General features: G+C 46.5%; 1 protein-coding gene and 1 long non-coding RNA gene across 4 annotated transcripts in view; one reads left to right on the plus strand and one right to left on the minus strand.

Moving 5' to 3' along the window:
- Window positions 1–18,251, plus strand: part of LOC111158124 (testis expressed 2) — a 58,385-nt gene extending 40,134 nt beyond the window's left edge. The window contains exons 7-11 of one of the 3 annotated variants that reach the window (XM_022519992.1): window positions 5,507–5,639; window positions 10,706–10,825; window positions 12,746–12,955; window positions 14,901–15,021; window positions 16,593–18,251. In XM_022519992.1, coding sequence (XP_022375700.1) covers window positions 5,507–5,639; window positions 10,706–10,825; window positions 12,746–12,955; window positions 14,901–15,021; window positions 16,593–16,715 — 707 coding nt within the window. In that variant the 3' untranslated portion in view covers window positions 16,716–18,251. Of the gene's footprint in view, window positions 1–5,506; window positions 5,640–10,699; window positions 10,826–12,745; window positions 12,956–14,900; window positions 15,022–16,592 lie in introns of all 3 variants that reach the window. The other 2 variants (XM_022519991.1, XR_002641337.1) reach the window with 2 other exon arrangements.
- Window positions 18,252–19,122: 871 nt separating this feature from the next.
- On the minus strand, window positions 19,123–19,647 carry LOC111158125. The gene is made up of 2 exons (XR_002641338.1): window positions 19,582–19,647; window positions 19,123–19,371 (listed from the first exon to the last, which is right to left on the minus strand). It is a non-coding gene; the product is annotated as an uncharacterized LOC111158125 (long non-coding RNA).
- Between the last annotated feature and the right edge of the window lie 8,111 nt (window positions 19,648–27,758).

Below are 27,758 nucleotides of genomic sequence, written 5' to 3' on the forward strand. Positions count from 1 at the left end.
TTTCCCAGGGTCGTCTTCACTCCCCACCAGAGGCAGGTGGCTGGGAGATAGAGAAGATCTGTCCCTTGGGAACTGGCTGCGCGCCTCGTGCCTCATCTCTGAGCCCTGCTCGCTCCCATGCGCACCTCTGACTGAGGCCGTGTGTGGGGGCACAGTGGGCGCAGACGCCCAGGGGAGTACGAGCAGTGCGTGCAGCATGTCAGCCAATGTCAAGATGAACCACAGGTGTGCTCTGTGGCCCCTCTGGTTCAGATCAGTTCGTTTAGTCTTCACGACGTTTGGCGCACGGTTGTAGGTCTGCAGATAGACACTGAGCGCCCCCCACAGACAGAGTGCTGTGCTGATTATACCCTGTTTCAAGATACCCAAGTAACAGCCTGAGTTTTGAGGAAGGTGTTGGCTTCTGTGGCAGGAGTACCATGTCCCACAGGAACGGGAACCTGGTCCACTTTCAGAGATGCGCTTGGCCGTGACTGATGGTGTCCCCCATCAGCGACTTGTCTTCTGGACCTTAACTTTTAGTGCCTCGTGCCTTTATCCAGTGCTGAGACTGAAGGGACTTTGCCACTGAGTATTGCAGAAAACTGGAACCACTGGGACCTGCCCATTCCTTCCACTGGGCCCTTTTGAAGAGCAAATAGGAGAGCAGCAGCCCAGGGCTGAGCACCGTGACAGGGCCAGACCGTGGGGCTCAGTGCTGACAGAGCGGGCCCACACAGTCTAACCAGATCACGTTGCAGAAAGGAAAAGGACTTTTTTCGCGGAAAAGGAGAAAAATGCTGTTTTGGGGGAACTTGGTTGGGGTGTAAGAGAGGGGACTCTGATTTGCGACCAAATCAGTCTTGAGACGTGGAGCTGTTTCTGAGAACAGTTCAGGCAGACAGAATGGCGTCTGTCCTAAAAGACACACTGACATACAAGGATTGCTAGTTTTCTGTGGTACATGAGCGAGCAGTATGGCACCAGGAACAGAACAATCACTGGTATGCTTTTCCCAGAACCTCTAACTCCCAACATCTGTTCTTGGTCATATATTATTAAATGTTCCATTTTAAGAAGTTTGTTCTTTAGATGCCAAATGTTGCCTCTCAAAGTGAAAAATCAACCAGTAATAGTTACAATGAGAGAGAAATGGAGGAGCAGATAAGGGCCCAGCTCAGACAGGCAAGGCTTTGGGTTCTCTTACCCCTTCTAAGCGGCAGGTACCCTGTTAAGCCCACTCCAGTGAGACGGATGCCTTTTTGCTATTTTAGTGGTAATAAAACAGTGGGCTCCTGAGTGAAATTATTAGGTTTGTGGGGCCACAGTTGGACTGTTCCTGAGGCCGTGGCATCTATCAAATAGAACACCAGGGAAGGCTGAGGGACCCTTAGTCTAGTTGTCCCTGGTGACACACACTAAGGCATGCTCATCTCTCCTGGCGCCATGGCCAGTCTGCCCCAGGTGGTCCCCGCCATCTTTATTCATCTTCAAGCATCAGGTGCCTGAGGGTGGGGGTTTTATCTCAGGGTTTGCTCGGACTTCTTGCCCTGAGATCTCGAGGAACATTTTGGGTGGAGCAGGCTGTAACTTCTGCTGCAGTCTCCCTCTGAGTGGCGATGATGGTAACCAATCCTGCCCTCAGCTGAAGAGTGGAAAAACCACCATCTGAGCTCCTCACAGCTCCTGGCATGAAAATCGACTGAAGTTGTCTTTGTCAGTGTGTTCCCCATGTTGCCAAATGATGTGCTGGTTTCATAGAGTCTTGGTGGTAATCAGCTGCCACTCTTCACCTCGTGTGTGTGTGTGTGTGTGTGTGTGTGTGTGTGTGTGTGTGTGTGGTGGGGGAAGATCTGTTAGGGACTCAACATCCCTCCGTCCCCCTACCTGAACTCAGATGTTGAAGCCCTAACCTATAACATGGTGGTACCTGGGCTTCAAGGGGTGACTAGGTTTAGATGAGTTCATGAGGGAGGGGTCGTGATGATAGGTTTTAGGAGCAGACGTCAGGAGGCCATGTGAGGACGACACAGTGAGAAGGTGACCTTCTGTAAGCCAGGAAGAGAGCTCTCACTAGGAACTGAAATGGCCAGCACCCTGATCTTGGACTTCCAGCCTCCAGAGCTGGGAGAAAAAAAATGCCTGTTGTATAAGCTGTTATGGCAGCCCCAGCAGACTCACTGAGACCCTCTGTCTTCATGGTCTTTCTGGAGAACCTCTGCGTGCACTGACGGCCTTCCTCCTGTTGAGCTGCTTAAAAAATTATCCCTCTCAACTTCTGGTTTTTGTCCTTGAGCGCTACCAAGAGCAGATGGTTACAGAAAGCAGCATTTCAAATGAAATGCCTCATAAAAGAGTCTTAACATTTGTCAGGAGCATAAAAGAAAAACCTCTGGGACCACATTCCCATAGACAAGCCGCAGTCAGCTCAGTCCGAGCTCGGACGCCACCCGTGGAGCCGCGTGTGTCCCCGTCCTCACACTGTTGACGTGCTTGTCTGCAATGGGAAGACAGCCTCCCCAGGAGCTGTGAATCTCATCTTTCGGTCCCACAGGCAGGTGCCTCCTGACTCACCCGTTACATAACCGCTCGGTCTCAGCGCCAGGTTGTGTGTGCTGCAGGGTTTTCGGGGTGCTCTTTGGCTCGCTGAATCATTGTCACAGAAGCAAGTTTTTCTTTGCACCTAATGCTAAAATAGTCTCCTTACCCTCATCTAAATGCAGGCGTGTCATAGTAAAGTAATTTGTTGGAATGGTTGCAGTTGAGATCTGTTTTCAAAAGTTGTCAAGCCATTCTTGATTTCTTCCGATTCTTCCTGAGAACGGGGGCTGAACAAGGCCATGGGGGTGGGTCTGTTGGGACGCATACAATGATGTAAATCAGACCCCGTTCCTCACCCAGAGACTTGGTCACAGGGTGCATGCTTCGTGCCCTCCCCAGCCCAGACAGGGCTCTCTGCCTGCCCGGTGCCCCCTTGGCCCAGCGGCCTCCTGTGGTCTGGTCCCCCTCTGCTATGGCAACGGCAGGAAGCTAGGTGGGCACAGAGAGTCCTGAAGGCAAGGAAGTGGGCTGGTGACAGCAGAGAGAGGGAAGAGCCTTGGCTGGAAGGACCCAGCCTTCCCCATGAAGAGGCAGTGCAGTCCCTCTTGTGCTCATGAGGAGGCTGGTGAACAGAGGTCTAGAAACTTCCAGTGGAGCTCAAGCACTGGTCCGAGTGACAGCGCTCCACATGCCCCTTCCCTCTGCCTGCCTCCCCTCAGCTCCTGGCAGAGGGGGCGCTGGCCCACAATTCCCGGGGGGGGGGTGTCACAGTTACCGGGGTGTAAGCCAGCAGCGCCCTAAGCCATAGCCTTGTCCCTTCATTTAAAAAACAGACAAACAAAACCACCTACTTGACAAGAAGTAAAATTCTGGTTCCTTTATTAGAACAATCCTCAAAGGCACTACATACTATTAATATTTATTAGAAACCTGACCAGGATTTTCAGAAGTTATTTCTGAATACAGACAGCAGCCAGGTAGTCGGAGCCCATCGATTCTCAAGTTAAAAAAAGGTGGAGATATTCTACAGTAATAAGTATCTTCTTTTTTTTTTTTTAAGATTTTATTTTTTTATTTGACAGAGATAAAGAGATCACAAGTAGGCGGGGGGTGGGGAGGCAGGCTCCCCACTGAGCAGAGGGCCCACTGTGGGGTTTGATCCCAGGACCCTGAGACCATGACCTGAGCTGAAGGCAGAGGCTTAACCCACTGAGCCACCCAGGCGCCCCTACTTATTATTTTTTAATAATCTCTACTAAATGTGAGGCTCAAACTCATGACCCTGAGATCAGCAGTCTCCTACTCTTCCAACTGAGCCACCCAGGCACCCCGATAAGTATCTTCTTTACTGATGTTCTATCTATATTGAGTTTAAAGCCTGTTCGTATCTAGCCTTTGCCCTGTTCCCTTTCCACCAGAAGTGATTGGTGACTGTCTTCATTAAAGCCGATGTACCCTTTGTTTCCAGTAACAATACCTTTGAAGAGCAAGTTAATTGATGACTTTTTATTAATTTAAGCAAGCAATAAAACAGATTTGTGAGCTGCTACAAACAAGACAGTCGCATTGAGCTGCATATCACTTAATATCATTTGTGGAAAACAATTACCTTCAATTATGATAAAAAGAATTTTGTTGAAAACAAAATGGGACTCATTCCACCTTTAGTGAGGAATTACACCATTAGTGCCTCTTGAGGTGAAGCAGAGCTTTCATCTGAAACGGTGGCCAAATGGGGGATTGGTTATTTACTGTAATTGCTTGAAAATCCTGCTGTGTGTCAACGATGGTTTTAAATTAGTTTCCTGCTTCCTTTTCGATGTTGTCATGCATCTTATGAGGATCTATAAAGTTGATAAACATTTAAATACCCACTTGAGGGATCCCACGTTGACTGAAAGTCCGTGAAGTGTTATGGAACCCTGAGTCTGAACACTCAAGGCATAGCATGTTCTACCCCCAAACCCCAGAGTCCTGGTGTGGAAGGTCAGGAGATGGTCCCTGATGGCATTGTGGCCTTCTGGTCAGTGGCCACTTCTGTCGGTGGCCCATCCCAGTGCAATTCCACAAGGCTGAGAGCCTCTTACATACGAGCTTACTGACACTGGTGTCTTTTGTAAAGAACAGCGTTTTTGGTTTTGTTTTGTTTTTTAAGGATTTTATTTATTTATTAGAGAGAGAGAGAGCACACAAGTAGGCAGAGAGTCAGGCAGAGAGAGAGGGGGAAGCAGGCTCCCTGCTGAGCAGAGAGCCTGACTCCGGGCTCAATCCCAGGACCCTGAGATCATGACCTGAGCCAAAGGCAGAGGCTTAACCCACTGAGCCACCCAGGCACCCCAAGAACAGAGTTTTAAACTAAGTTACCAAGAGGTTACCCTACCTTATCCAGGTAATTCTGGGGCTTGAATGTGAATTCTTTTGTGCATTACTAAGCAATTTCCAGAAAGAAAAGGGTGCTAACAACAATGTTAGTCCCTCTCCTTATCATCCTGAGCTCAGTCTGAAGCATTTCCTGTGCCCCATTCCCCCACCATGAGATCATTTGAAGGCAGTGGTTCTCACACGCGTCTTTAAAGAATAGCCCAGCATTCAGTGAGGTCTCTGCACCTCTCTTCTGCCTCATAACTGGCTGGGAATCAGCAGGCCTTGTCCTGGCTTCGCCCTGGGTCAAGCCATCCTCCTGGTGGGATTGTATTTTCCTACTACATGTGAGAATGAACTCAGAGAACAGGACGCCTCCAGCACTCACAGGTGCACTGAGCTCCCCGTTTTAATGGATACTCATGTGTTGGCAAGTTGACAATCGCTTGAACCCTTTCCAGGAGGACCTCCTCTTGCACGCATGGGTAGTCAGGCAATATAAATCTACAGATTTTCAATGTGATACCTACTTCGATACTTTAAAATACATATTTTTATACTGTCATCTATAGTCATGTTTTTCTGGGGTGAAAAAAAAACTTCTGCTTTTTCACCATTTCTCCAGGACTCTGGATCGATTTGGAAATGTCCTACAATGGGTCCTTTCTGATGACTCTCGAGACCAAAATGAATTTGACCAAACTAGGTAAAGAGCCTCTTGTTGAAGCCCTGAAGGTTGGAGAAATTGGCAAAGAAGGGTAAGGGGCCGTATGAATTTACTAATCCAACCCTGGGGAACCAACCTCTCCCTCTAGTCTTTGAGAAACAGCTTAGATGTGTTGTAGCCTTAGATGTTGAGTGAGTTTCCAGGCAAGTGCTTCCGGACCAGAGAGGATTTCAGGGGATTATTCCCTGTTTTCATCCCCACCTCTGCTCAGCGCCTTGTGACCTCGGTGTTGCCGGTGGGGTGCACAGCATCAATTACCCAGAAAGCATCACTGACCCAGACCTGTAGGGCAGGCTCATCTGCACAGTAAAATGCTCTGTGAAGAGAATCATCATCCAGAAACTTCTCCTTCAACTTGCAACCCCAGACAGCATTGTGTGGGCAACACTAAGGGCCCTAGGGGGTCTATCTGCTTTAATCACAGAGTCTGAATTATTTCTAATAAGACAATTAATTTTGCAGCTGACACGGTGCTCCTAAAGTGTTTTGAGATGTATTTTCCTTAAATAATATGATATTGATTTGCCTAGTAGTGAATTCTTCTCTTTGTAGAAGATCTTGCTTCCGATGCCCAGAGTTTGTCTGATTTGGTAAATATTTCAAATTCGTGAGATAGTTAATGAAGGTTAGTTTTTTCCCCCTTAGATGCCTAGAATGGGTAAGCTGGGACTTTTCATTCCCATGTACCTTAAAATGACTGCCTCTGATCACAAATTTAAATTACGGTATTGTTTTGACCAAACTGAAAATGCTGAGTAGGATCTGCTTCTCACATTTTTATCCCTTTGGCATGGAATTAACAGTACGTTGACAGGAAAACCCCACAAGGAGCCACCTTCTCAAGGTCTAGATAAAAGACACACACACTCTTAGATTTTTGCTTAGTTACGATGCTGACTAATGCATATATTCATACATGCGGTCACAGCAGATGGGTGGGCTCATACATTTGAGAATGTGCTTTTACTTAGATTATTCTGATTTAATGAAATAATAAGAGAATTTCCCCACCTGTATGCAATCTAACCTGTATCTGTGCTATTTTCCTTTCGTTTTTCTGCTATTTGTTAAAATGTGTTTGGATTCGGCAATCTGTGGATTGTATTTTCTGGTGAGTGATGTTTATCAACTCTCCGTGTAGCATTTCATACCCTGTAGGTGCTGAGTCTTGTTTTGGTCCCATGTGACGCCACTAGGAAGCTTGTCCTTTCATCATGTTCCTGGACAGAAAGGCTTAGTGTGTAGACCTAAGAGGATTGAGGTCAGAGTCTATAAGAGGCTTTCCTGGGAGGGAAAGTCTTGCCAACTTCCCTGATCTGAGTTGCTGGGGTTTTGATCTAGGTCTCTAATCAGACTCAGTTTCCTGTGTCTGGATGCCCCCACTGCACTGCCAGGGACAGAGCACACTTCAGTCAGAAGGAGTCCATTCTGGAAACAGCCCTGTGCCAGCACCATTGGTAAGGGGCGTCTTGGGCAGCAGGTGGGGCCCCGACACAGCTAGGTCCCTGAGATCCTGGCCGTGTAGGCGTTCCATGTTCACCCTTACTCACATGGCTCTCTTGGCATAATTTCAAGTTCATAAACCCTGGCTGATTAGAGGAGAAATAGGTTTCTGAGCCAGCAGTGTTTCTCCAGACTGCATGGGAAAAAAAAAATCCTCTGCTTTGGGAATATGGTAGTATGATTTTTGTAGTATACTTCTGAAGTACCATTTTTTTTTTTCTGGTGGAGTCTGGTATAAAATATCTTGCTTCTTCCTATGAGGGTGTTACCTTATATGTTAATGGGTAATCGGCTGTCATTTAATTTTAAAAGCAAGGAAAAAGAGCCATTCCAAAAGTACTTCATTTGGGAAAAAAAGGCCTGGAAAAATTGACCGTTAATTTTGTTGTTGTTGTTGTTGTTGTTTTTTTAACGTAAAGGACCCCTTTGGGAATCCGATAGCTCCTTCTCCCTAAAAATGCCTGTGCATATACCTTTTGGGTTCACAATGTCTGGGAGTATTGAGAGCCTCTGAAAGCCCATCCATGACTAAGAATCCAATAATCCCAGAAGTGATTCTAGAATCCACGCCTTCACTTCCTCAGTCCTGAGCGTATTGGAACGCCCTGAGTCTAAATACCAGGGAGAGAGCAACGTACCACATTTTCCTTAACAATGTATCTCTCTGAAGAGTAGCCTGTGCCAGGGCCTCTGCTTTGTCTCACGGCTTTTTCTCAGTCCCCCTTCAAGTGTCCCAAGTGATTGTGCCCTGGGGGCAGGGGTGTTTCTCTAGAAGATGCTGCTCACCCTGCGGGAAGCCCCGCTGGACTGGTTCCAGCGAGCCAGTCCCCACAGGGGTGCCCCTGCCACCTCCATATTGGGTCACTAGTCCACAGCATACCCCAAACCACCACTATCCCGAAGCTCCTGGTTTTGGGGAGCCAGGTGCCTACAGCCCACCCCGTGACCCGGCCTTTCTCTGTGGGTGTGCACACGTGCGTGCCTGGGCCACATGTATGGTGGCCACCTCGCTGGGCTGTCTCATCCTTCACTTACAATATTTTTTGGAGCTGCCTTTTAGAACTGTCTCTCGAGTCTGTGACATTCTTTTAACTATTTTGAGCATCAGCAAATCATCCTGCTTTGGATCCTGGAGAAATTGCTAGTTGTTCAGAGGCAATGGTAATTATGAGACCAAGAAATAAAATGGTCTGTCCAAGATAGAGCATCAGTGATACAATAATTCACTTTTTCTTATGTGTCTGATTCTAAGCACATGTCCAAAAAGATTTTTAGCAGCGGCAGCAAAACTAGAATTAGCCCTTTAAGGTGGCTTTTTGAAAGGATATCATACTCATCTGGATTCTGAGATGCATATTAAAAAATGAGGCTTATTACGTTCTAGCGTTCTTATACAGGAACGTGCAGTGTATCTTTCTCTGAAGCTCATGTTGCCATCATGAGATCATTAAATGCACATTCAGTTACAAAACTATCTGTCAAACACAGTGACACATTTAATTAGCTAGTGCCATGCAGAGGTACCGTTTAAGGATTTAAGTATCTGGTGCCATGTAGAGGTACCGTTTGTTCAAAATCACAATTTGATGTCATCCGGTCTACTTTAACTGATAGGGTGTTGTCTCAGTGACTAACTTCAAGCCACAGAATGTTTCCTGTTCTCTGGCCTGCGGAGGGTTAATTTGGGAACCTGAGAGCTCTTTGCAGTGCTCAGCCTTTGGCATCTTCTGCTTCAGGCCTGGGGGCTGCCAGATGACAAGTACCAGTGGGGACAGGAGGGGCTGGGGGCTCAGAGGGTCTCACCGCAGCCCCAGATCGCAAGGCAGCTTTCTGTGCTGCGCGGCTGAGGAACCAGCTTCCTGAGCCGTGAGGACACAGACGCCTCGCCTGCTAGCGCTGGGTCTGTGAGCCAGGGAGCCCGGGCGCTGTGCTGCTGGCCGAGCAAAACAGACGTCTCAGGTGCCCGTGTGACCTTCGGGGATTTGCCTCCCTGACTTTCCTCAGGCCAACCCCCAGCTTGGGCTTTCTTGGGAATACTATTTTGCTGTACACATTTTATATAAAAGAAGATCTCTGTGAGGGCCGCCTGACCATGGGAAGCTCTGCCATGGCTTTGCGAGCAACGGGTGCCCATAAGCGTTCCCGGACTAGCCCAGATGCTGATGGAAGGAGGCGGAGACAGTCCGGTCCTGTCCGCTTGGCCAGGGACAGGAGGCTTTCGTATCTGCAGGGGGAGCTTCCCTTTAACTGTACGCTCAAGCCTGTTGGCTGAAACAGCTGGCTCTCGTGTTTCCGAGCTGGGCTTGGGGAGGAGCCGGGTGTCCTGCCAGGGAGGACACTTGAGAGGTCTTCTTACAGCCCGGCTCCTGTTCAGGGGTGGGGATTTCAGCCCCACCCTTCCAGGGCTGGGGCCTCTGCTGGCCCTTCAGGTCTGCACTCATGTGTGTACTCTGCCCTTGGGTGCCCTTGGCCCCCATTGGCCAAGAGATGGCTGCCTCCCCCCGCCCCCCCGCCACGAGCATCAGAGGAAGACCCCAAAAGGGATTGCACCTGTAGGGATAGGATCTAAGCCCCACTGCCTTCTCCTATCCTGGTAATTTTGTTCTGATCAAAAATAAGAGGCCTTGCCTCTGCTTTGTGACCATTTGGTTGCTTAGTAGTGTTCAAAGACTGATCTGTCCCTTGTTCGCTTCATCCCAGTTAAGTGTCTGAGCCTCAGAGATGGACCCGGCCTCTCTGCTTCTCTGAAGCAAAGCCGCCATCCAGGGAGGGAACTGCCTTTCATGGGGCCGAAGCTCAGCCAGGAACCCCGCCCTGTGCCATAGAGGGGCACTTGCCCCTGCTGGGGGTCTAGTAACTCCCCTGCCTCTGGACGCTGAGTATCCAACCTGGAAGGATTAATGAAGGACTTTGCTCCTTGATGAGGCTTCGTATTACTTTATTTTTAAAATGGTTTTTTAATTTGTATTTCTCCAGGAAACTTCCTGGGTTCTCCCATTAGTTGCTTCCCAGAGTCCCTTGAGATTTGTCTCTTGTGATTGTTGAGATTTGTCACTTTTTCTATGGGCTTTAGGAGCTAAGGCAGGTATGGGGTAGGCTACGTAGTTTCACTAGAAAGGAGTCTTGAGTCAAAACGAATCTGGAGGCGATGAAGGAAGCATCATAGTTATGGAGCTGAGCCAGAGTCAAGGGACTTGCCTGAACATCCCTGTCATGGGTGAGAGGAGGTCATGTCACCAACATAAGCTGTCACCTCCCCACTGCAACCATCGTTCTTTCCATTCTCTCTCCCACTTGGCTCCTGCGCGCGGCTGATGAGGTCACTGCATTCTGTGTCACACCCCCCCACCTGTCCTGACGCATGCGCAAGATGGAACTCCTGAGGCCCAAGTCCTCCGTGCTGCTCTCGGGGACTTGGTGCTGAAGAGTCTCCCGGGTAGCCTGACCAATCCCAGGGCTCTTGGATTGGGCCTCGTCTTTTCTGGGTGGGGTGGGGAGAGTGAGGCCACGTTTGCGGTGGGGCATGTGTGTTCTCTGTCGAAGCAGAGCCCCACGGGCAGGCTACGGTGGTGACTCTGCCCTCATCAGTTGCAGGCCCAGGGCGTACTGTCTGGCGGACAGCGAGGAGGAGTCCTCCAGTGCTGGCTCCTCAGAGGAAGACGACGCTCCAGAGCCCAGCTCAGGAGACAAACCCCTTCTCCCAGGGGCCGAAGGGTGAGTGGATCCAGTTTCCAGGGTCTCCACGGGTCAAGGTGCCAAGTCAGGAGTGAGCTTTTCCCCCTCTTCGCAGTAATCTTTCCTACTCCTTCACGTTGAGCGAACGGTTTTTGCATTAAGAACCCAAAGTGGCTTCCAACCCCGGGCCCTACAGCAAAAACACCCAAATAGCTTTCCTGAGCTGAAAAGGTTCCCCATCAGAACCAATGGCTTTCTCAGGCCATTGAAGAAAACTAGTATTTTCTGAAGATTTTACTTAAATTCAAGTTAGCAAAAATTGTATTATTAGCTAATTACAATAATTAGCATATATTGTATTATTAGCACATATTGTATTATAATTAATATATTAGCATATACTGTATCATTAGAATTGAGTAATTCATCCCTTGCATGTAAGAAAATTATGAGTACAGAATTGAGAGGCCTGCTCGCGGCCACGGGCACAGCTTACGCAACACCTCCCCCTGGTGTCGGCAGAGGGCACTGCGCCCCCTTGGTCTGGTCGCGTTTCTGTTGGCGCTGCCGGCGTCTTCCTGCAAGACCGGAACACTGGGGGGGTTTCTTTGGTGTAGTTCGAAGATGTGGGTCACTTAGCTGATCTTTTGGATCATGAACTTCATTGCCTGTTACTTGGATTATGGAATAATTGGAGCGCTTACACAGCTTCTCCATAAGGAGCTTTTTGTTATTTAAAGTGAGTTGAAGAAACGAAGATTATAAAGACACCAGAGATTGAGAAGCACTTAGTAAGAAAAGAGCAGCCTGTTCACTTTTGAAATCCGACAGAAGATGGAGAGAGTGTGGACATTTGAGGAGTTGATACTAAAGTTTGTATATGTTATTTAAAACCTACCCTCTTCACCTTCCTAAGAATGACTGCTTTTCCCTATACGCACATACTGTGCCTGACACTCTGAAACTCTGGAGGATTGTTAAAAGCAAATATCCTCTCTTCTGAAGGAAGTCGTATGTAGCTAGGACCTGATAGAAAAGCTTGCTTTCTTGGCCTGCTGGCGTGCCAGCTTGATGGGTAGTTTTCTTTAGAAAGGAGTTCTAAGCCCTTTGAAAAGTAGTTGCCACTTAGAGTTGATAATAACATCACCTAAAAGGCAGTCAAGGGGTGCCTGGGTGGCTCAGTGGGTTAAGCCTCTGCCTTCGGCTCAGGTCATGATCACAGGGTCCTGGGATTGAGCCCCGCATCAGGCTCTCTGCTCGGCAGGAAGCCTACTCCCCCCCTCTCTCTGTCTGCCTCTCTGCCTACTTGGGATCTCTGTCTGTCAAATAAATAAGTAAATAAATAAAATATTTAAAAAATAATAATAATTAAATAAATAAATAAAAGGCAGTCAGTTAACTGCCGGATTTTATGTCCCTATCGTTGCAGCATAATTTCTTATTTGATGTGTAGAGATGGGGCGGTTTCTCTAACAGGACGCGGGATTTATAATCAGTCATAGTAGGTGTAGTAGTAAGAGGAGGAGGTAGTAGGAGGAGAAGGAAGAGGAGGTAGTAGGAGTACAGGTGAGATGCCTTCTCTGCGCTGGGAGAACTCTGTCTCTCCGTTGGTCATGACGTGGACTCTGTCCACTCTCTGCGGCTTCTCTAATGTAGTAGTTCCTCAGCTGGAGGTTATTTTGCCCCCAGTGGACCTCAAGCGATGTCTGGAGACATTTCTTACTATCATGACTAGGGAAGCATGCTGTTGAGGTTTAGAAGGTTGAGGCCAGGGATGTGGCTAAGCCACTTACAGTGCCCGGAACAGCCCCGAGAACAAAGACTTAGCCAGTCCAAAATGTGGGTGACGCTTCGGTTGAGAAACTCCTGTCTGAAGTGAGGTGAATGCAGAGCCACAGGGTTGCGGGGGGAGAGAGGGCAAAGTTTATTCTAACACCTGTCTGTGTCCCTCATTTAAAGGTATGTTGGAGGTCATCGAACAAGTAAGATCATGAGGTTTGTCGATAAAATTACCAAGTCAAAATACTTCCAAAAAGCAACAGAGACAGAGTTCATTAAGAAGAAGATTGAAGAAGTCTCCAACACACCGCTGCTGCTAACCGTGGAAGTGCAGGAATGCAGAGGAACCCTGGCAGTCAACATTCCACCTCCTCCGACTGACCGAATATGGTGCGTACTGCCGGTCACATGACCCTACATATCCCGCCTGCCTCCCCTCACCCCAAAATGATGGAAAGCACCCACTCCTGGGCAGAAGCACTCTCAAATGTTCATCATGGAACCTTAATGTCCATTGCAAATCCAGTTCTGCTTTCTTCTGTGAATGGTTGATTCCCATTGAAAGCTTCCCTTCACATGTTTCTCTTCTTGGTCTTCCTCCCCTTGGAAGCCAGCTCTTTCCACCAGTTAGAACAGCCGCCATCTGTAGAGCTCTTATTCTCTGCCTGGCCTGGGGTGTCGCTGCTTCGCCGTCAGTCCTCACAGCATCCCGCAGAGATGGGTACCACTGTTAACCGCTTATGCATTCAGTAGAGCCCGAGATGCTTAGGGAAGACTCCCTGCGTTAGACCTCCGTGTTAAGGAGGCAGAGCCTCTGCACTTGGTAATTGTGGCAGGCGGTCTAACCAAGGAGTTGTCATCGAATGAACCAGTGGTTCTCAACCCTATCTGTACATCACAGTCAACTGCAGACTTGTTAAAAACAAAGATTTACCCAGCCCCCAGGATCCAGGGCATGCGGCACTAAGCCAGGATTGAGAACCACTGAAATAACCTATTATTCATGGGTCCAGCAGAAGAAAATCCCTATCTGTGAACTGCAGTTTAAAATTGACATTCGAGATCCTTTAAAATGTATATAATAAATGTATACAGTGATTGCAGGAGACTTCGTTGTACCAGAAACTATGTTGGCATAAAAAAGATAGCTCTGTTCTATCCTAGAGTTGAAACTGTCATGCTGGTACATATCCCTGGCATTCAGAAGGGTTTATGAGAATGATCAGAAGACAGTTTTTCAGTCGACTAACCATTTGAAGATGATACCAGTGCTTCCCAGTAAAAACTTTAAAATGCCTTTTTAGATTTTATTTTTCGAGGGTAGTATTTTCATTGGAAAAAAAAAATGATTGGGAACAAATGAAAAAAGTGGAGGGGAAAAAAAGCCTCTCATCTTACCACCCACAAATAACCATTATTAATATCTTACTGTACAGTCTTCCAAACCTAACAAAAAATATTTTTTTAATAGTAAGAGTTGACACATTTCTTCACTTTCGTGCTTTAAGATGTATTTAGTTACAGGTGCCACTGCTTAGTGGAAGACAAAATTAAAGGCTTCTGGGGTCCTACTACCCAGTGCCTTTATTATGGATCCATAAAGTTAAGTATAGATCTTGGGAGTGTTTAGAAATGCTTGTAGCAATTTGACATTTTTATTTTTTAGAACAATTTTTAGAACATTGATCCATGACAAATGGAAGTTTTTAGGTAGTTTGATAGCACACAGTCTCGTGTCTGGATCCTTTGCCAACAGTTCTGAATGCCAGTCTGCTCTACTGGGAAGCCTTAATAAGCATGCTGTGGGGGATGGGATGAAAAAGCAGGTTACAGAATGTTCTCTGTTTACATATGCATGTTAGGAGTGTGGGGGAAGTTGACCCTGGTCCTGTCTTGGGGGTGAGATTCAGAGAGAGGCAGTATCTTTCACATTCTCCTTTGTACACATGTATATTTTGGGGTTTGCAATGTATATATACTACCTTTATTAAAATAGAAACAAAGATCTTTGCTGTTTCAGGAAAAACAACAACAACAACAAAAAAAAAAAACAGAAAATAGTGCCCAGGTCAGACTTTTCCAGTAGCGCTTCCTAAATTTCCCAGCTTGTCAGAACTGTTCTCGAATCATCACAGCCTCACACATGGTCAAGGGATGTGGGAGCTCACGATTCCTGTTTGCTGCCTTGAATCATTTCAGAGGGGATTTTCACAGCAAGAGAACATTTAGATAGGCAGATAGCCCTGGGTAAATGAACAGTGTTTGGGGTCGGTACTTGTCTACTTCCTCTCTTTGAATCTAAATGTAGTTGTTTACTACTTGTCTTCTTCAAAAGGTACGGTTTCCGGAAGCCACCATATGTAGAGCTGAAAGCTCGGCCGAAACTTGGAGAGAGAGAAGTGACTTTAGTTCATGTGACAGACTGGATAGAGAAGAAACTGGAACAAGAGTTTCAGGTAAACGTGTGGTGTCACCTGGTGTGCGTGTCACCAGAGTCTCAAAGCTCAGGGCAGAACAGAGGTTCTGAGGTCCATCCGGGTCAGGATCTGCTTTTGAGAATCTAATGAAAGCTATGGGCCCTCATCCCAGGCAAGTACCCGTCATGATCAAACTGGCATACCACTTCAGGTACAGTCTCAGAAACCCCGAGCCCTAGCCATAGAACCCCGTTAAGTTGTTCAGAGGAAGCCCCAAAGGTGGGTTCGCTAAGCCAGAGCTCATTCTCCAAGCCTGGTTTCCGCTTTCTGCCGCTCAAGCAAATAGTGGTGTAGCCGAGGCCCTGGGATCAACTATCAGGAATTCGAGGCACGGTTGTCTTTTAAGGTGTCATGAATTGGCAAACAATTTACTTTGTAAATGAGTTTCACCTTTTGAAGGAGACCCCTAATTTTGCAGGGGTATATCTTGAGCTCTTGCCTTTAAAAACTTATATTCATATTTAAAAGATATGGACGAATGTTAACCAAAAACCAGTTTCTGGAAAGCTTAGCAATATCACCAAGTGGAAAAGTACTTTGAACCTAGTGAGGGGAAAGACAACCTTTAGTTTTTTTCCTTTTCCCTAGATCCTACAATAGGCATTAGAGTGGGTCATCTCTTTCAGGGATATTGGGGTACAAGGAGCACAAAGAAAGGACAAGGGGTGGAGGTTGGCACCTGGGTGTTGTGTTTTGTTTTGTTTTGAATATTTATTTATTTTAGAGAGAGAGTGTGAGGAGGTGCAAAGGGAGAGGGAGAGAATCTCAACCAGACTCCCTCCAGAGTGCAAAGCCCATTGCAAAGCCCAGCTCGAGGCTCTATCTCATGACTGTGAGATCATGACCTCAGTTGAAATCAAGAGTCAGACCCTCAATTGACTGAGCCACCCAGGCACCCTGGCATCTGGTATTTTTGAGGCAAGGTGGGAAGTTGATGGGTAATTGCTACAACCTCCCATAGCCATCTTTTTTTTGCTTTGTGTATGCTTTTGTAGGAGGGGTGTTACTGGAGACGGAACGTATTGCCAAAATTCACTTGCATAAAATTAGTTTATAAACAGGGTAGGCAAAACACCATTACTATCAATCACTGCTTGTTTTTCTTATGTTCATTATAAAGTAGGATTTCTTTCATTTATAGCTTTGTCTGGTTCTGGGTGAAAAAAATGATCTTACATTTTGTTGCTAAGATTTAAATGAACAAATTCACTTGGGATTTGTGTTCTGGACATAGCAATTTGGAAATACTAAAAGTCCCTGAAGCCGATTCTCTTAAAGTAATGGTGTTGATTATTTATGAATTCATGAGTAATTTTATCGTATGTACATGAAATCAAAGGCTGCTTCTGCCCCAGAACTGAGTTCTTGAGTTCACGTGCTGATGTGATTCGACTCTTTAAATGTGGCAGAGAAACTAGTTTAGAATGTGCACGAACAGTTGTTTCATGTGTACTTCTAAAACTTCTCCAAATCCTAAAATGATCAGAACAGAATAGGGTGACACCCTGAGAAAAGCAAGCATTCTTCCACGTGGCTATTTCTTTCTACAGAAAGTTTTTGTCATGCCAAACATGGATGATGTCTATATCCCTATAATGCACTCGGCCATGGACCCTCGCTCCGCTTCCTGCCTCCTCAAGGACCCACTTGTGGAGGCTGCTGATCAGCTGTGATGGGTGAAGATCTGACCTTCCCAGTATTAGGAGACCTAGCTCAAGGTGTGGGGTTCTCGGCTGCCATCCGTGCTGTAGCACTGGCCTCTCCTCGTGCCACAGCTTCTGCCCTCTGCCTGCTGGTGCCCATTCCACTGCGAGGTATCATTCCACGCATCTGGGAACTGGTGTCCGGGTTGCCGGCTGCAAAGCTTAGACTCAGCCAAGGGGACTGTGGGACAATCACCACAGTGGACCCAGAGGCTACAGATGACTCAATCCATGGCTTTTTTGAGTCTACCAGTTTTTGTGGCAGCCAGAGCACAGTAAAAGCAAAGCTGTACAACTGGAAGGCTTTCCCTTTGCCTCAACTCCAAAGCTTTTCCTCAGGCAGCCAGTGCACAATGGAACGTTTTCTCACTTCTGCATCTTGTGGGTGATGTAGCCCTCCACGCTCCCAGAGAATGTCAATTCAGGAACATGTGGAGCGTGGGGAGTGGAATTTTGTGAACCATTTCGTTGATGATAAAGAGATACGCATAGCAACTTAACTTTTTTTCATATTGTGCATTTTGGAAGCAAGTAGCCATAGAACACATACACACTAACATACGATCGACAGGGGTGGGGACAGTGGGATTTATGTGAACATTAGGCAAAGCCATGAGATCAAACCATCCCAAGCCTTCTACCAATGAGATACAATCACCTGGTTTTAACTAATCTCAAATGTTTTCCTGAGACATGAGCATATGTGAAAATGTCAAATACTGCACATAATGAGTGGATTGGGGTCGAGGTAGAGCCAGATCCACATCTTTCTATCAGGCACCTCCTATGTGCTCTGTGCTTTATATAGGCATCTACATGCTTTGTTAATCTGACTGGTTTAGGGTATTTTGAGGTTGTGGGCAGTTTCCTCTTCTGACAGCCAAAACTGTCACCTTTGAGAGTCAAGACCAAGTTTGCTCAACATTAAACACTACATTATCTAAAAACCCATGTGACCTTTCTTTAATGTTGCCAACCTTATTTGGTGCATTTGTGTCAGAATCTTTAGTTTACAAGTTTGGGGGCTCCCTAGTTGTATAATTTGCTTTGAGAAGTACTCTTAAAACACAATTTTTTATTGTTTAAAAAGCTGCATTCAACATCAAAACTACCGTGGGTAACTTTTGATAACTTTCATCTGTGGACAAAGCTAATAGTGGTTTTTTAAACAGCACCTTGCCTGAACATGACTTTAAAGAAATTAATATATTGAAATAATATATTTGAATCCTTGATTACTTTAATTGCACCATTAAAACATTTGACTTAAATTATTTGATCATTCCAGTTGGTGTACTGTTCTAATTTCTCAGTGTGTAGGCCGATTTGCCTGTCAGTCCGCATGTCTTGTTCACTGGTCTATAATTCTTGTGCAATAACTAAAGGCAGAGGACTAGATGCACTACTGTGTAAAGAGATTACACGACTACCCTATTGCACTTAAATAGTATGTGGGGATTTACAATCGCTTGCATTGTTTCACAAAATAAATATCTCAATGTCAAACACTAGATAAGCATCCAAGTTTTTTCTACTCAATCCATTTTGGATAATAGGGAGAATAAACAGCGTGTACAAGTCACTTGGGCACTCAGCTGCCCAAGTAGCTTCCATTTCCTGGGTGACCACCAGATGGGCTAATATTGCAAGGTGGTCCTCACCACACCCTGACGTCGTGGATTTTAGGAACCCAAGAGACAGTCTGTTTCTGCGCTCATCTTAACACCCTCAATTGCCTAGTTAATCCTGTTAAAGCACCCTGCACTTAGGATACGCCAAAGTAGTTTAAACACTGCCCTCGTGCATCCTTGCCCTTCAACAGTGCTGCCTTGTGCTCAGAATAGACCTTTCACCTAAACCCGGGTGAGAGATGGCACATCACCATCAATCTGTATTGGGAAGGAGTGTGCATTGCATTTACTTTGGTGCTTGATGTGCCCAGTAATGCATGAAATATATCTTTACAACGACCTTGTTTAGGCTAACTGGGCTAATTTGCCCAAAGCCTTTATCCCATGCTCAGCACAGTATACAAATACGCAGTTGGCCCTAAATGATAGTTTTCCTAAGTGTGTTGCTGCTACACCTTAGCCAGGCTAGTTTCCAAATTCATGCCGCATCAAGACTGAAACCAGTTCCTGTGAAGTATACCGGGGCTCTTATACTGCTTATTTAGCAACCCCCGCCTTTCAGAGGCCATCCACGCCACGGTTAATCGGGTCTCCAGGATCACGGTCAGGAACATGCGGGGCACTGAGTAGCAAATTGTACAGGATCCCCGACGTCTCTCCAGGGCGTTTCATCCTCGGCTACGAGACTGAGGCTGGAGACGTCGCAACGCCCCGCGGAAAACCTCCCAGCTCCCTGCAGCCGAGTGCCGCTCTGTAGCTCGCGGTTAAAAGGGCCGCAGGCGGGGAAACCAGGCGGCCCCAGTTATGCGCAAGCGCAGTACTCTGGCGCTGCAGCCTGACCCCCGGCGCCACGCGCAGGCGCAGCGGGGGCTCAAAGGCAGCGCGTCGCGACAAGAACACCCAACGCCCGCGCTGGCATCATATTTTATTGAGGAGCTGTGGGGAGAGGTCGAAGGGGAGGACAGGGAGATCCGACGCCTCGGCCCGGCCAGAACCTGCAAGAACGAGAGGGGTGGGTTAGTGGGGCTGCGTCCGCAAGCCCGGTCCCCGCCCGCCGCAATCCCGGAGGCCCGGCTCAGATTGTTGTTCGCATCACCCGCATCAGCAGTCTAACACGTGCTTTTTTTGGGAATGTCATCACTGCAGGACCCCCAGCGACCCACCCGGCTCCCGCACCAACCCGCTAGAGCCCATCACAAACACACCTCAACCTTCCAGCGTCACAGTCCCCGAAAGAACGAATCGCCGCTTCTAGCTTCTACTTAAAGGAGCTGACAGGCGGTTGGGCGGGCCTTGCCAGCAGTAACCAATAGCAAGTGAAACATCCGGTCACGTGCCGAACGTAGTCTAAGGAGCGGCTGTGCTCGTTGAGTCCTCCAGAGTGTAGAGTGGTCACATGCCAACCATAGAGATGGGAGTCAAACAAAGACTGCCAGTCTGCATTTCTTTCTCCTTGTTTGATTGCAGGCTTGTAATTAGCCCGTTTCTCTGCAGTTTACAGGAAAGTTTACAAATAGACCCAACTGAGTCACTTGTTTGTGATGTTCTGTGCCAGGAGGTAGGCTAGGAGCTGAGCACATAAAGGTGATAATCTAACCTTGTCCTTTTTTTTTAAAGTAACCTGTTCGGTTAAGAAGAGCCTGTCTTGGGACGCCTGGGTGGCTCAGTTGGTTAAGCAGCTGCCTTCGGCTCAGGTTATGATCCCAGCGTCCTAGGATCGAGTCCCACATCGGGCTCCTTGCTCATCAGGGAGCCTGCTTCTCCCTCTGCCTCTGCCTGCCATTCTGTCTGCCTGTGCTTGCTCTCCTCTCTCTCTCTCTCTGACAAATAAATAAATAAAATAATCTTAAAAAAAAAAAAAAGAAGAGCCTATCTTTGGGGCTGCCTAGGTGGCTCAGTGGATTAAGCCTCTGCCTTCAGTTCAGGTCATGATCTCAGAGTCTTGGGGTCGAGTCCCGCATCGAACTCTCTGCTGGGCGGGGAGCCTGCTTCCTTCTCTTTCTTTCTCTGCTTGCCTCTCTGCCTAATTGTGGTCTCTCTCTGTCAAATAAATAAAAATCTTAAAAAAAAAAAAAAAAAAGTCTGTCTTTGAATGTAGAGGATGTGCAACCAGTTCCTGACTTTGTGACGAATTTGTTGTATGAACCTCATTGGGGATTAGGAATATCCAAAAAAGTTGTTGTGAACATTAAATGAAATGATGTCAGTTGCCCAGCACATTCTGAGTGGTAAACAAATAATTGTTTTTAAAGGGCTGCTGTGATGTGGAAAACTTATGTGAGGGCAGTGCTTCAATAAATGCTGAAACAGAGCTATGAGCAAGGACAGAATGCCCAACTTTGGGCAAGTTAAAAGTACTTCTAAGTACTGAACTCTTACTGTAACCCAGGCACCCTCTTCATTACAGGTGACCCTCGAACAAGGAAGGGAGTGAGGGAGGCGTTGGGGCACCCACCACCCAGCGGTGGAAAATTCCCTACTCTATTATGACCCCCACCACCACCAAGGGGTGGTGCCTGGGTAGCTCAGCAGGTTAAGCTCCTGATTCTTGATTTCACCTCAGGTCATGATCTCTGGGTTGTGAGATACGCCTCAGGTGAGGCTCTGGCAGGCGTGGATCCTGCTTGAGATTCTCTTCTCCCTCTGCGCCTCGCCCTGCTCCTGCACACTCTCGCCCTCTCCCTATTTCTTTCTCTCTTAAAAAAAAAAAAAAAAATTCAGGGGCGCCTGGGTGGCTCAGTTGGTTAAGCGACTGCCTTCAGCTCAGGTCATGATCCCAGGATCCTGGGATCGAGCCCCACGTTGGGCTCTCTGCTCAGCGGAGAGCCTGTTTCTCCCTCTCCCTCTGCCTGGCTCTCTGCCTACTTGTGTTCTGTTTGTCAAATAAATAAATAAAATCTTTTTTAAAAATTCGTAAAGAGGAAATACATTTACAGTGCTGTATGGTATCTGTTAAAAAAAAAAAAAAAAAAAAGAAGACCCACGCAGTTCAAACCCATGTTGTTCAAGGGTGAACTGTAATGGAGAAAAATAAGGCACTGTCCCATGAGAGCGTAATTTACCTGGAGGGAGAACAGCAACCAGTCACAATTTCTGGTTTTCTTTATTTTTTTTATTTTTTATTTTTTTTTATTTTTTTTTTTTAAAGATTTTATTTATTTATTTGAGAGAGAGACAGTGAGAGAGAGCATGAGCAAGGAGAAGGTCAGAGGGAGAAGCAGACTCCCCATGGAGCTGGGAGCCTGATGCGGGACTCGATCCCGGGACTCCGGGATCATGACCTGAGCCGAAGGCAGTCGTCCAACCAACTGAGCCACCCAGGCGTCCCTGGTTTTCTTTATTTCCTCAATGTTCTCTTGGGGAAATCTTTTCCTTTTTCCCTCCTAACCAAAAACAAGAAAATCATTTCAACCTGAGCTTATAGTTACATTGTACTTATTTTCATTATTTTCTACACAGTCTTTAGTTAAATTTAATTTAAATTTAGCTACAGTTTGCACTGTTGCAAAGGAAGCCAATCCGAATATTCTTGTGGGTGTGCCAAGAAGTTCCTTTGGGGTATGTAGATGGAGGCACAATTGCTGGGCAGTAGGGTAGGCACATTTCCAATTTTCTAGATAATAGGGAATAACTTTCAAAGTGGATGCTCTCCTTTGCACTCCCGCATTGGCCTACACCCTCACCAATTCTTAATATTGTCAGACTTTTCATATGTGAGTATACAATGGTATCTCAGTGCAGTTAAATTTTTAAAGCATTTAGTAATTTTTATACGATCATTGAGCAATCAGCTGACAATCGGGTTTTCTCTTCTGCAGTTGCTTTTTTAAAATTAAACTATAAAAAATTCAACTTTATATACAGTAAAAGGTACCCATATTAAGTGTCCATTTCCCTGGGTTTTGTATGTTTGTTTTTACAAATAGATACATTTGGGGGCACCTGGGTGGCTCAGTTGGTTAAGTGTCCGCCTTCGGCTCCATCATGATCCCAGGGTCCTGGGATTGAGCCCCACGGCTGGCTCCCTGCTCAGCGTGGGGCCTGCTTCTACTTCTCCCTCTGCCTGCTGTTCCCCCTGTTTGTCAAGTAAATAAATAAAATATACTTTTTTAAAATGTCTTTTAAAAACACCAAAAACCAAAACCCAAATAGGTACATTTGTGTGACCTCCCCCATACTCTCAAGACACAGAAAATTCTCACTGATCCAAAATGCTTCTCTCTTGCCTCTTTGTAATCAGTGCCCCCCCCCCGCCCCCGCCTTCGCCTTCAATCACCAACTCAGGCAGCCACTGACCCATGTTCTGTTATTACAGAATGGTTTTGTCTGTTTTAGATTTTCTTATAAATGGATTCACGCAGTTTGTACTCTTTTGTGTCTGGCTCCTGTCCCTTAAACGAATGTTTTTGAGATTCGTCCATATTATTGTATCAGTGATCGATGCTGTTTTGTTGCTGAGTAGGATTTCATTATATGAATATGCCGCAGTTTGTTTTTCCATCTGCATGTTTACAGAATTTGGGTCGTTTCCAGTCTGGGGCTATGATGAATAAAGCTGTTATGAACATTAGTGTAGAAGTCTTTTTATGGACATTTGTTTGCATTCCTTCTAGGAATGGAATTTCTAGATCATGTGATAAGCATATATCTTTAACTTTATAAGAAACAGCCTATTTTTCCAAAGTGATTACACCATTTTACACTCCCACCAGCAATGTATGAGAGGTCTGGTTATTTCAAATCCTGGTCAGCACTTGGCATTGTCACTCATTCTAATGGGGCTCATTGCGGTTTTAATTTACATTTTTCTGATGTCCAAAGATGTTGACCCTCTTTTCATATGACCATGACTATATCTATTTTTGTAACGTGTTCAGATCTTTTGCCCACTTTTAAAATTGTTTTCTTAGTAACGAGTTATATGAGTTCTTTAGATCCTTTTTCACATCTAAGTATTGGGAATATTTGCCTTTTTATTTTCCTAATAGTGTCTTTCAAAGAGGAGGCATTTTTAATTTTGATGAAATCCAATTTATCATTGATGGGTTCTAAACAAGAGAGTGACCATGTGGTGGAGTTCAAGCTCCCTGTGACATTCCACAGCCCAGATTTATAACCCCCCTCCCCCCGAGAATAACATGAGCTACTAATATGGGAGTGCCTACCCATATTAGTAGCTCATGTTATTACCCAAGAGGCAAGGCACTTGACATATTTTAGTTCTAATTCTTGGGATAGTCCTGAAAGGTAGGGAATGCTATTTCTGTTTTTTAGCTCTAAGTTCCAGAACAATCAGAACCAGGACTCAGAGAGATTAAGTAATTCGATTACATTTGCAGAAGTAACAGATGGCCAAGCACAGCTGGGATTTGAATTCATAACAATTTGATTTTAAAGCTTATGCTCTTTGATCACTATTCCATGCAACCTCCTAAGGAACACCCATTTAGTCAAAACTATTCCTCGTTATCTGAGAAGGTGGAGCTCATCCAACATACAGACCTACACACCTCACTTTTGAGGAAGGCTTACTAACTTCCCACCCCAGGAACTACCCAGTGAACCAAGGGACCAGGAGCAGAAGGGATGGTGGGGAGTCCCAACTCAGAACACTAGATGGACCCAGAAGTTATACAGAAGATCTAAGACCTGGGGCACCTGGGTGGCTCAGTGGGTTAAAGCCTGTGCCTTCTGCTCAGGTCATGGTCTCAGGGTCCTGGGATCGAGCCCCACATTGGGCTCTCTGCTCAGCAGTGAGCCTGCATCCTCCTCTCTCTCTGCCTGCCTCTTTGACTACTTGTGATCTCTGTCTGTCAAATAAATAAATACAATATTAAAAAAAAAAAAAAAAGAAGAAGAAGAAGATCTAAGACCTGAGTCCCTGGGAGGAGAGTCAAGAAGGGCACTGAGTCTGGAGGGGCCTGAGGTGAGTGTGGAACAGGGCTCCTGGGAAGCGAGAGGGACACCTGCATGTGGGGATGAAAGATGGAGAAGGGGCGCCTGGGTGGCTCAGGGGGTTAAAGCCTCTGCCTTTGGCTCAGGTCATGATCCCAGGATGCTGGGATTGAGCCCCACATCAGGCTCCCTGCTCGGTGTGGAGCCTGCCTCTCTGCCTACTTGTGATCTCTGTCCAATAAATAAAATCTTTAAAAAAATGAAAGAAAGGAAGATAGAGAAGACAGAGAACATTGTCTAGAACAATCATCCAGCCAGTGTTGTGACTTGCTCCTATGGCTACCATGGGTGTATGTGTGGAGGGAGGTAATGTGTGGAAGCCAAAAGGGACCCAAATCATCCCATTGTAACTTCCCTCAACTTTCCTCTTCTCTACCTCAACCTAACACAACCCTTGAGACCCTTCTCTCTGGTCTTAGAAGATGTGGCCTCTCATTCACTTTCTCTTTCAGGAAACACTTTAAAAGTCCTTCCATGCTTCATCCTATTTTGGGCACAAGAAATACAAACGTGAAGCAGAGTATCTTCAAGCAGCCCACAGTGTAGATGAGGGTAAAAAGAAAACCCTTACATTTTATGTACTTCATGTCCCTTTTTCAATCTCTTTTGACCAGAGTCATCTTCAGAGTGCTGGTATAGGTGGGGAAGAGAAAAGGAGAAAGAAAACTCTGCTTTACTAAAGATCAGCTGTGGGCCACGTGTGGTCAAACCCATTGTTGAATTAGTCCTTCTAGAAATGCTAAGCCAGCATTTTAATCAGGGTTTATTGGCTTTGAATGATGAACCCAACTTGAGCTAGCTGAGGTAAATGGGGGAAGGTCTTCTGGTTCCATAGAGGAGGCATGACGGGCTGGGCAGGCCAATCTCAAGCCAAATCAAATCAGAACGTACGCTTGTCCTGGGCACCTTGACTCCCATCTGTGCATTTTTTGTCAGCTTCTTTCTTTTCTGTTGGCTTTCTACTGGATGGAGGCAGTTCCTGGGCCTCCTACCTCCTGGCTCGGCCACTAGAAAGGAAATGAGTTTCTTTTTCTGACTCTAGGTGGAGTAGGGTCAAGTGAAGGTGGCCAGATGGGTGGCTGTTTTGCTTGTGTAATACTGCATATCCAAACCATGCCATGAGTCAGAGCTAAAAACATCAGCCATTTTAGTATCTTTTGCAAGTGTGAGAGTTCACTAGGCTCAGCTGAGAAGTTCTTCAGCTCCATGTGGCGTCCGATGATGACACGTAGGGGCTTGACTGGGCTGGAACATCCAAGGAGGCTCTCCCAGATGGCTGACTGCTGGGGCTGGCTGGCCACTGGGGGCTCAGCTGGAGCTGTTAATTAGGACAACTCCCTTGTCCTCCAGGTGGCCTGTGGGTGGCTTGGGCTTCTCCCAACACAGCCACCAGGTTCCAAGAAGGAGTATCCACAAAGTGAGAATTCTAAGAGGAAGGAAATGGAAGCTGCCAGGCCTCTTAAACCTGGCCTGGTAAGTCCCTGAACGTCACTTCTGGTCAAGACCAGTCCTGGAGCCCATTTAGATTCAAAGGAGGAAAAACAGCTCTATCTTTTTATTTTTAACTTTTATTTATTTACTTAATTTTTAATTTGTACTCCCCACTGGCCCATCTGGCTGCCTTCCCCACCTCATCTCCCACCGGTCCCCAGTGTGGACGTCAAGCACGGGCTCACCGAGGAGTCAGCTCGGGTTTCCATGAAGCCACACAGGGTCACCCCTTCCTCCTGTCTTTGTTCTGGCCCTCCTCTTCCCCTGCCAAATCTGAAAGGACCCAGTGCAGAAACCACTTCTTCCATGAAGCCCCCACTGCACGCCTCTGCCCTGCTCCTGCTCCATCCATCCCATCCCTTTCCTTCCACTGGATCCATCTCTCTCTTGAGCACCATAATTCTGTTTCTGAGTTTACTCCTGCTTTCTCAAACTTTTCACAGTCGCCCTTGCATGGTGCTTATTTCGGGGCACGTCCTAACACTTTTGCCAGCCTGCAAACTCTGTCATATTCCCTCACGGCACTTTGTTTTCAGAAGCCCTCGGCAATATTTGCTAAAAGAATGAATGAATGAGTAGTCATCATCTGTGGAAAAGTCAGAGATGAAGTCATCTGCAAAAGGAAGCTCACTAGATTAAAACTAAGTTTGCCTTCTGCTCTGAAATCCGGTTATGTCTGTGAATGAGTTCTAGGGAGAAAGGAGAGAAAGTAAGGTCTACATATTAAGCTGTGAGAAACACAGTCAGGAAGGAGGAGAAAGAGCCAGAAAAAGGTAACACCCAGAGAGGAAAAGTTCAGAAAGAAGAACTATTAACACGTCTGAAGGGAGGCTCAGGAAAAACTAGACGAACCATGGCCACTGGGATTTCACAAGAGGAAGAATGTTTATGAGCTGCCTGAAGGAAGTTTCCAGAGAGTTCTGTGGAAATAAGCCAGACCCCAGGGGAGTAGGAGGGACTGGCCAGTGAGGAAGTGGAGGCATTTTGAGAGGACAGCCATTTTCACACTGGTGCTGAGTTGGCTCTTGGAGAACATACATTTCTGATAAACGGTGATACCGTGGACGCTTCCCCATGGTGGCACACAGACTTGGTACAACTGAGTGTGAAATACGGCAGCTCACAGGCAAGTGAACAAATAATCAGTCAGGATTAGACTGGATTATCTCACAGGGCAGAACTGCCAGGAGAAAGCTCACTCTTCTCTCCCAGATGGCTGCTCTATTATTCGCATTCTTTTGCACACTCCCCCGATGAGGCTAGGAGTCTTACACGTTATTTGAGGCAATGCCCCTCATCACCACACATTTGTATGCATTTCTGGTTGTTATCGATACTCGAGGGAAACGCCAAGCTGGGCTCCTAACTATGTTTACACATCACATAATGGTACCTTGTCATCACACTGGGGGAGGAGCAAGAATAACAAGCAGCTAATGGGGGAGCGTGTCATAGCATCTGGGGTTGACCAGATGAACTCTGATGTCATGTACTTAGCTGGGTCCTAATCTAGGTCGTGCCCCTTCTAGCTACGTGTTACCCCCACCAGACTGTGGACCTTTTAACATTTCAGCGTGTCACGTGTAAAACAGGGCAAACAACACCCACCTCTGGAACTGCTCAGGTAACGTGAGGTGACCCTACGAAGCGTGTACTCGCACATTCCCAAATAATAGCCAATAGCCAATAACCCTTCACTGTGATAATGAGGAACACTTCCCCTTTGCAACACAAGGAAGTGTACAGTAGGTTGGATTCTGTGGTAAAGAGTTCTTCAGAGTGTCACTGTCTTTCCAGATCTGGTCATTCCGAAACAGGACGAGCCAAAGTTTTGTTTACCTAAACACACTGCTCACAGTGACAGCAGCTTTTCTTGAATTTCCCTTCAGTGGTGGAACCTGAAGGAGGTAAAGATTTCACTTGCTACCAGAGACTC

This window comes from Enhydra lutris, unplaced genomic scaffold, assembly GCF_002288905.1.
Source record: "Enhydra lutris kenyoni isolate GAN:26980312 unplaced genomic scaffold, ASM228890v2 scaffoldscaffold57, whole genome shotgun sequence".
NCBI classification, from domain to species: domain Eukaryota; kingdom Metazoa; phylum Chordata; class Mammalia; order Carnivora; family Mustelidae; genus Enhydra; species Enhydra lutris.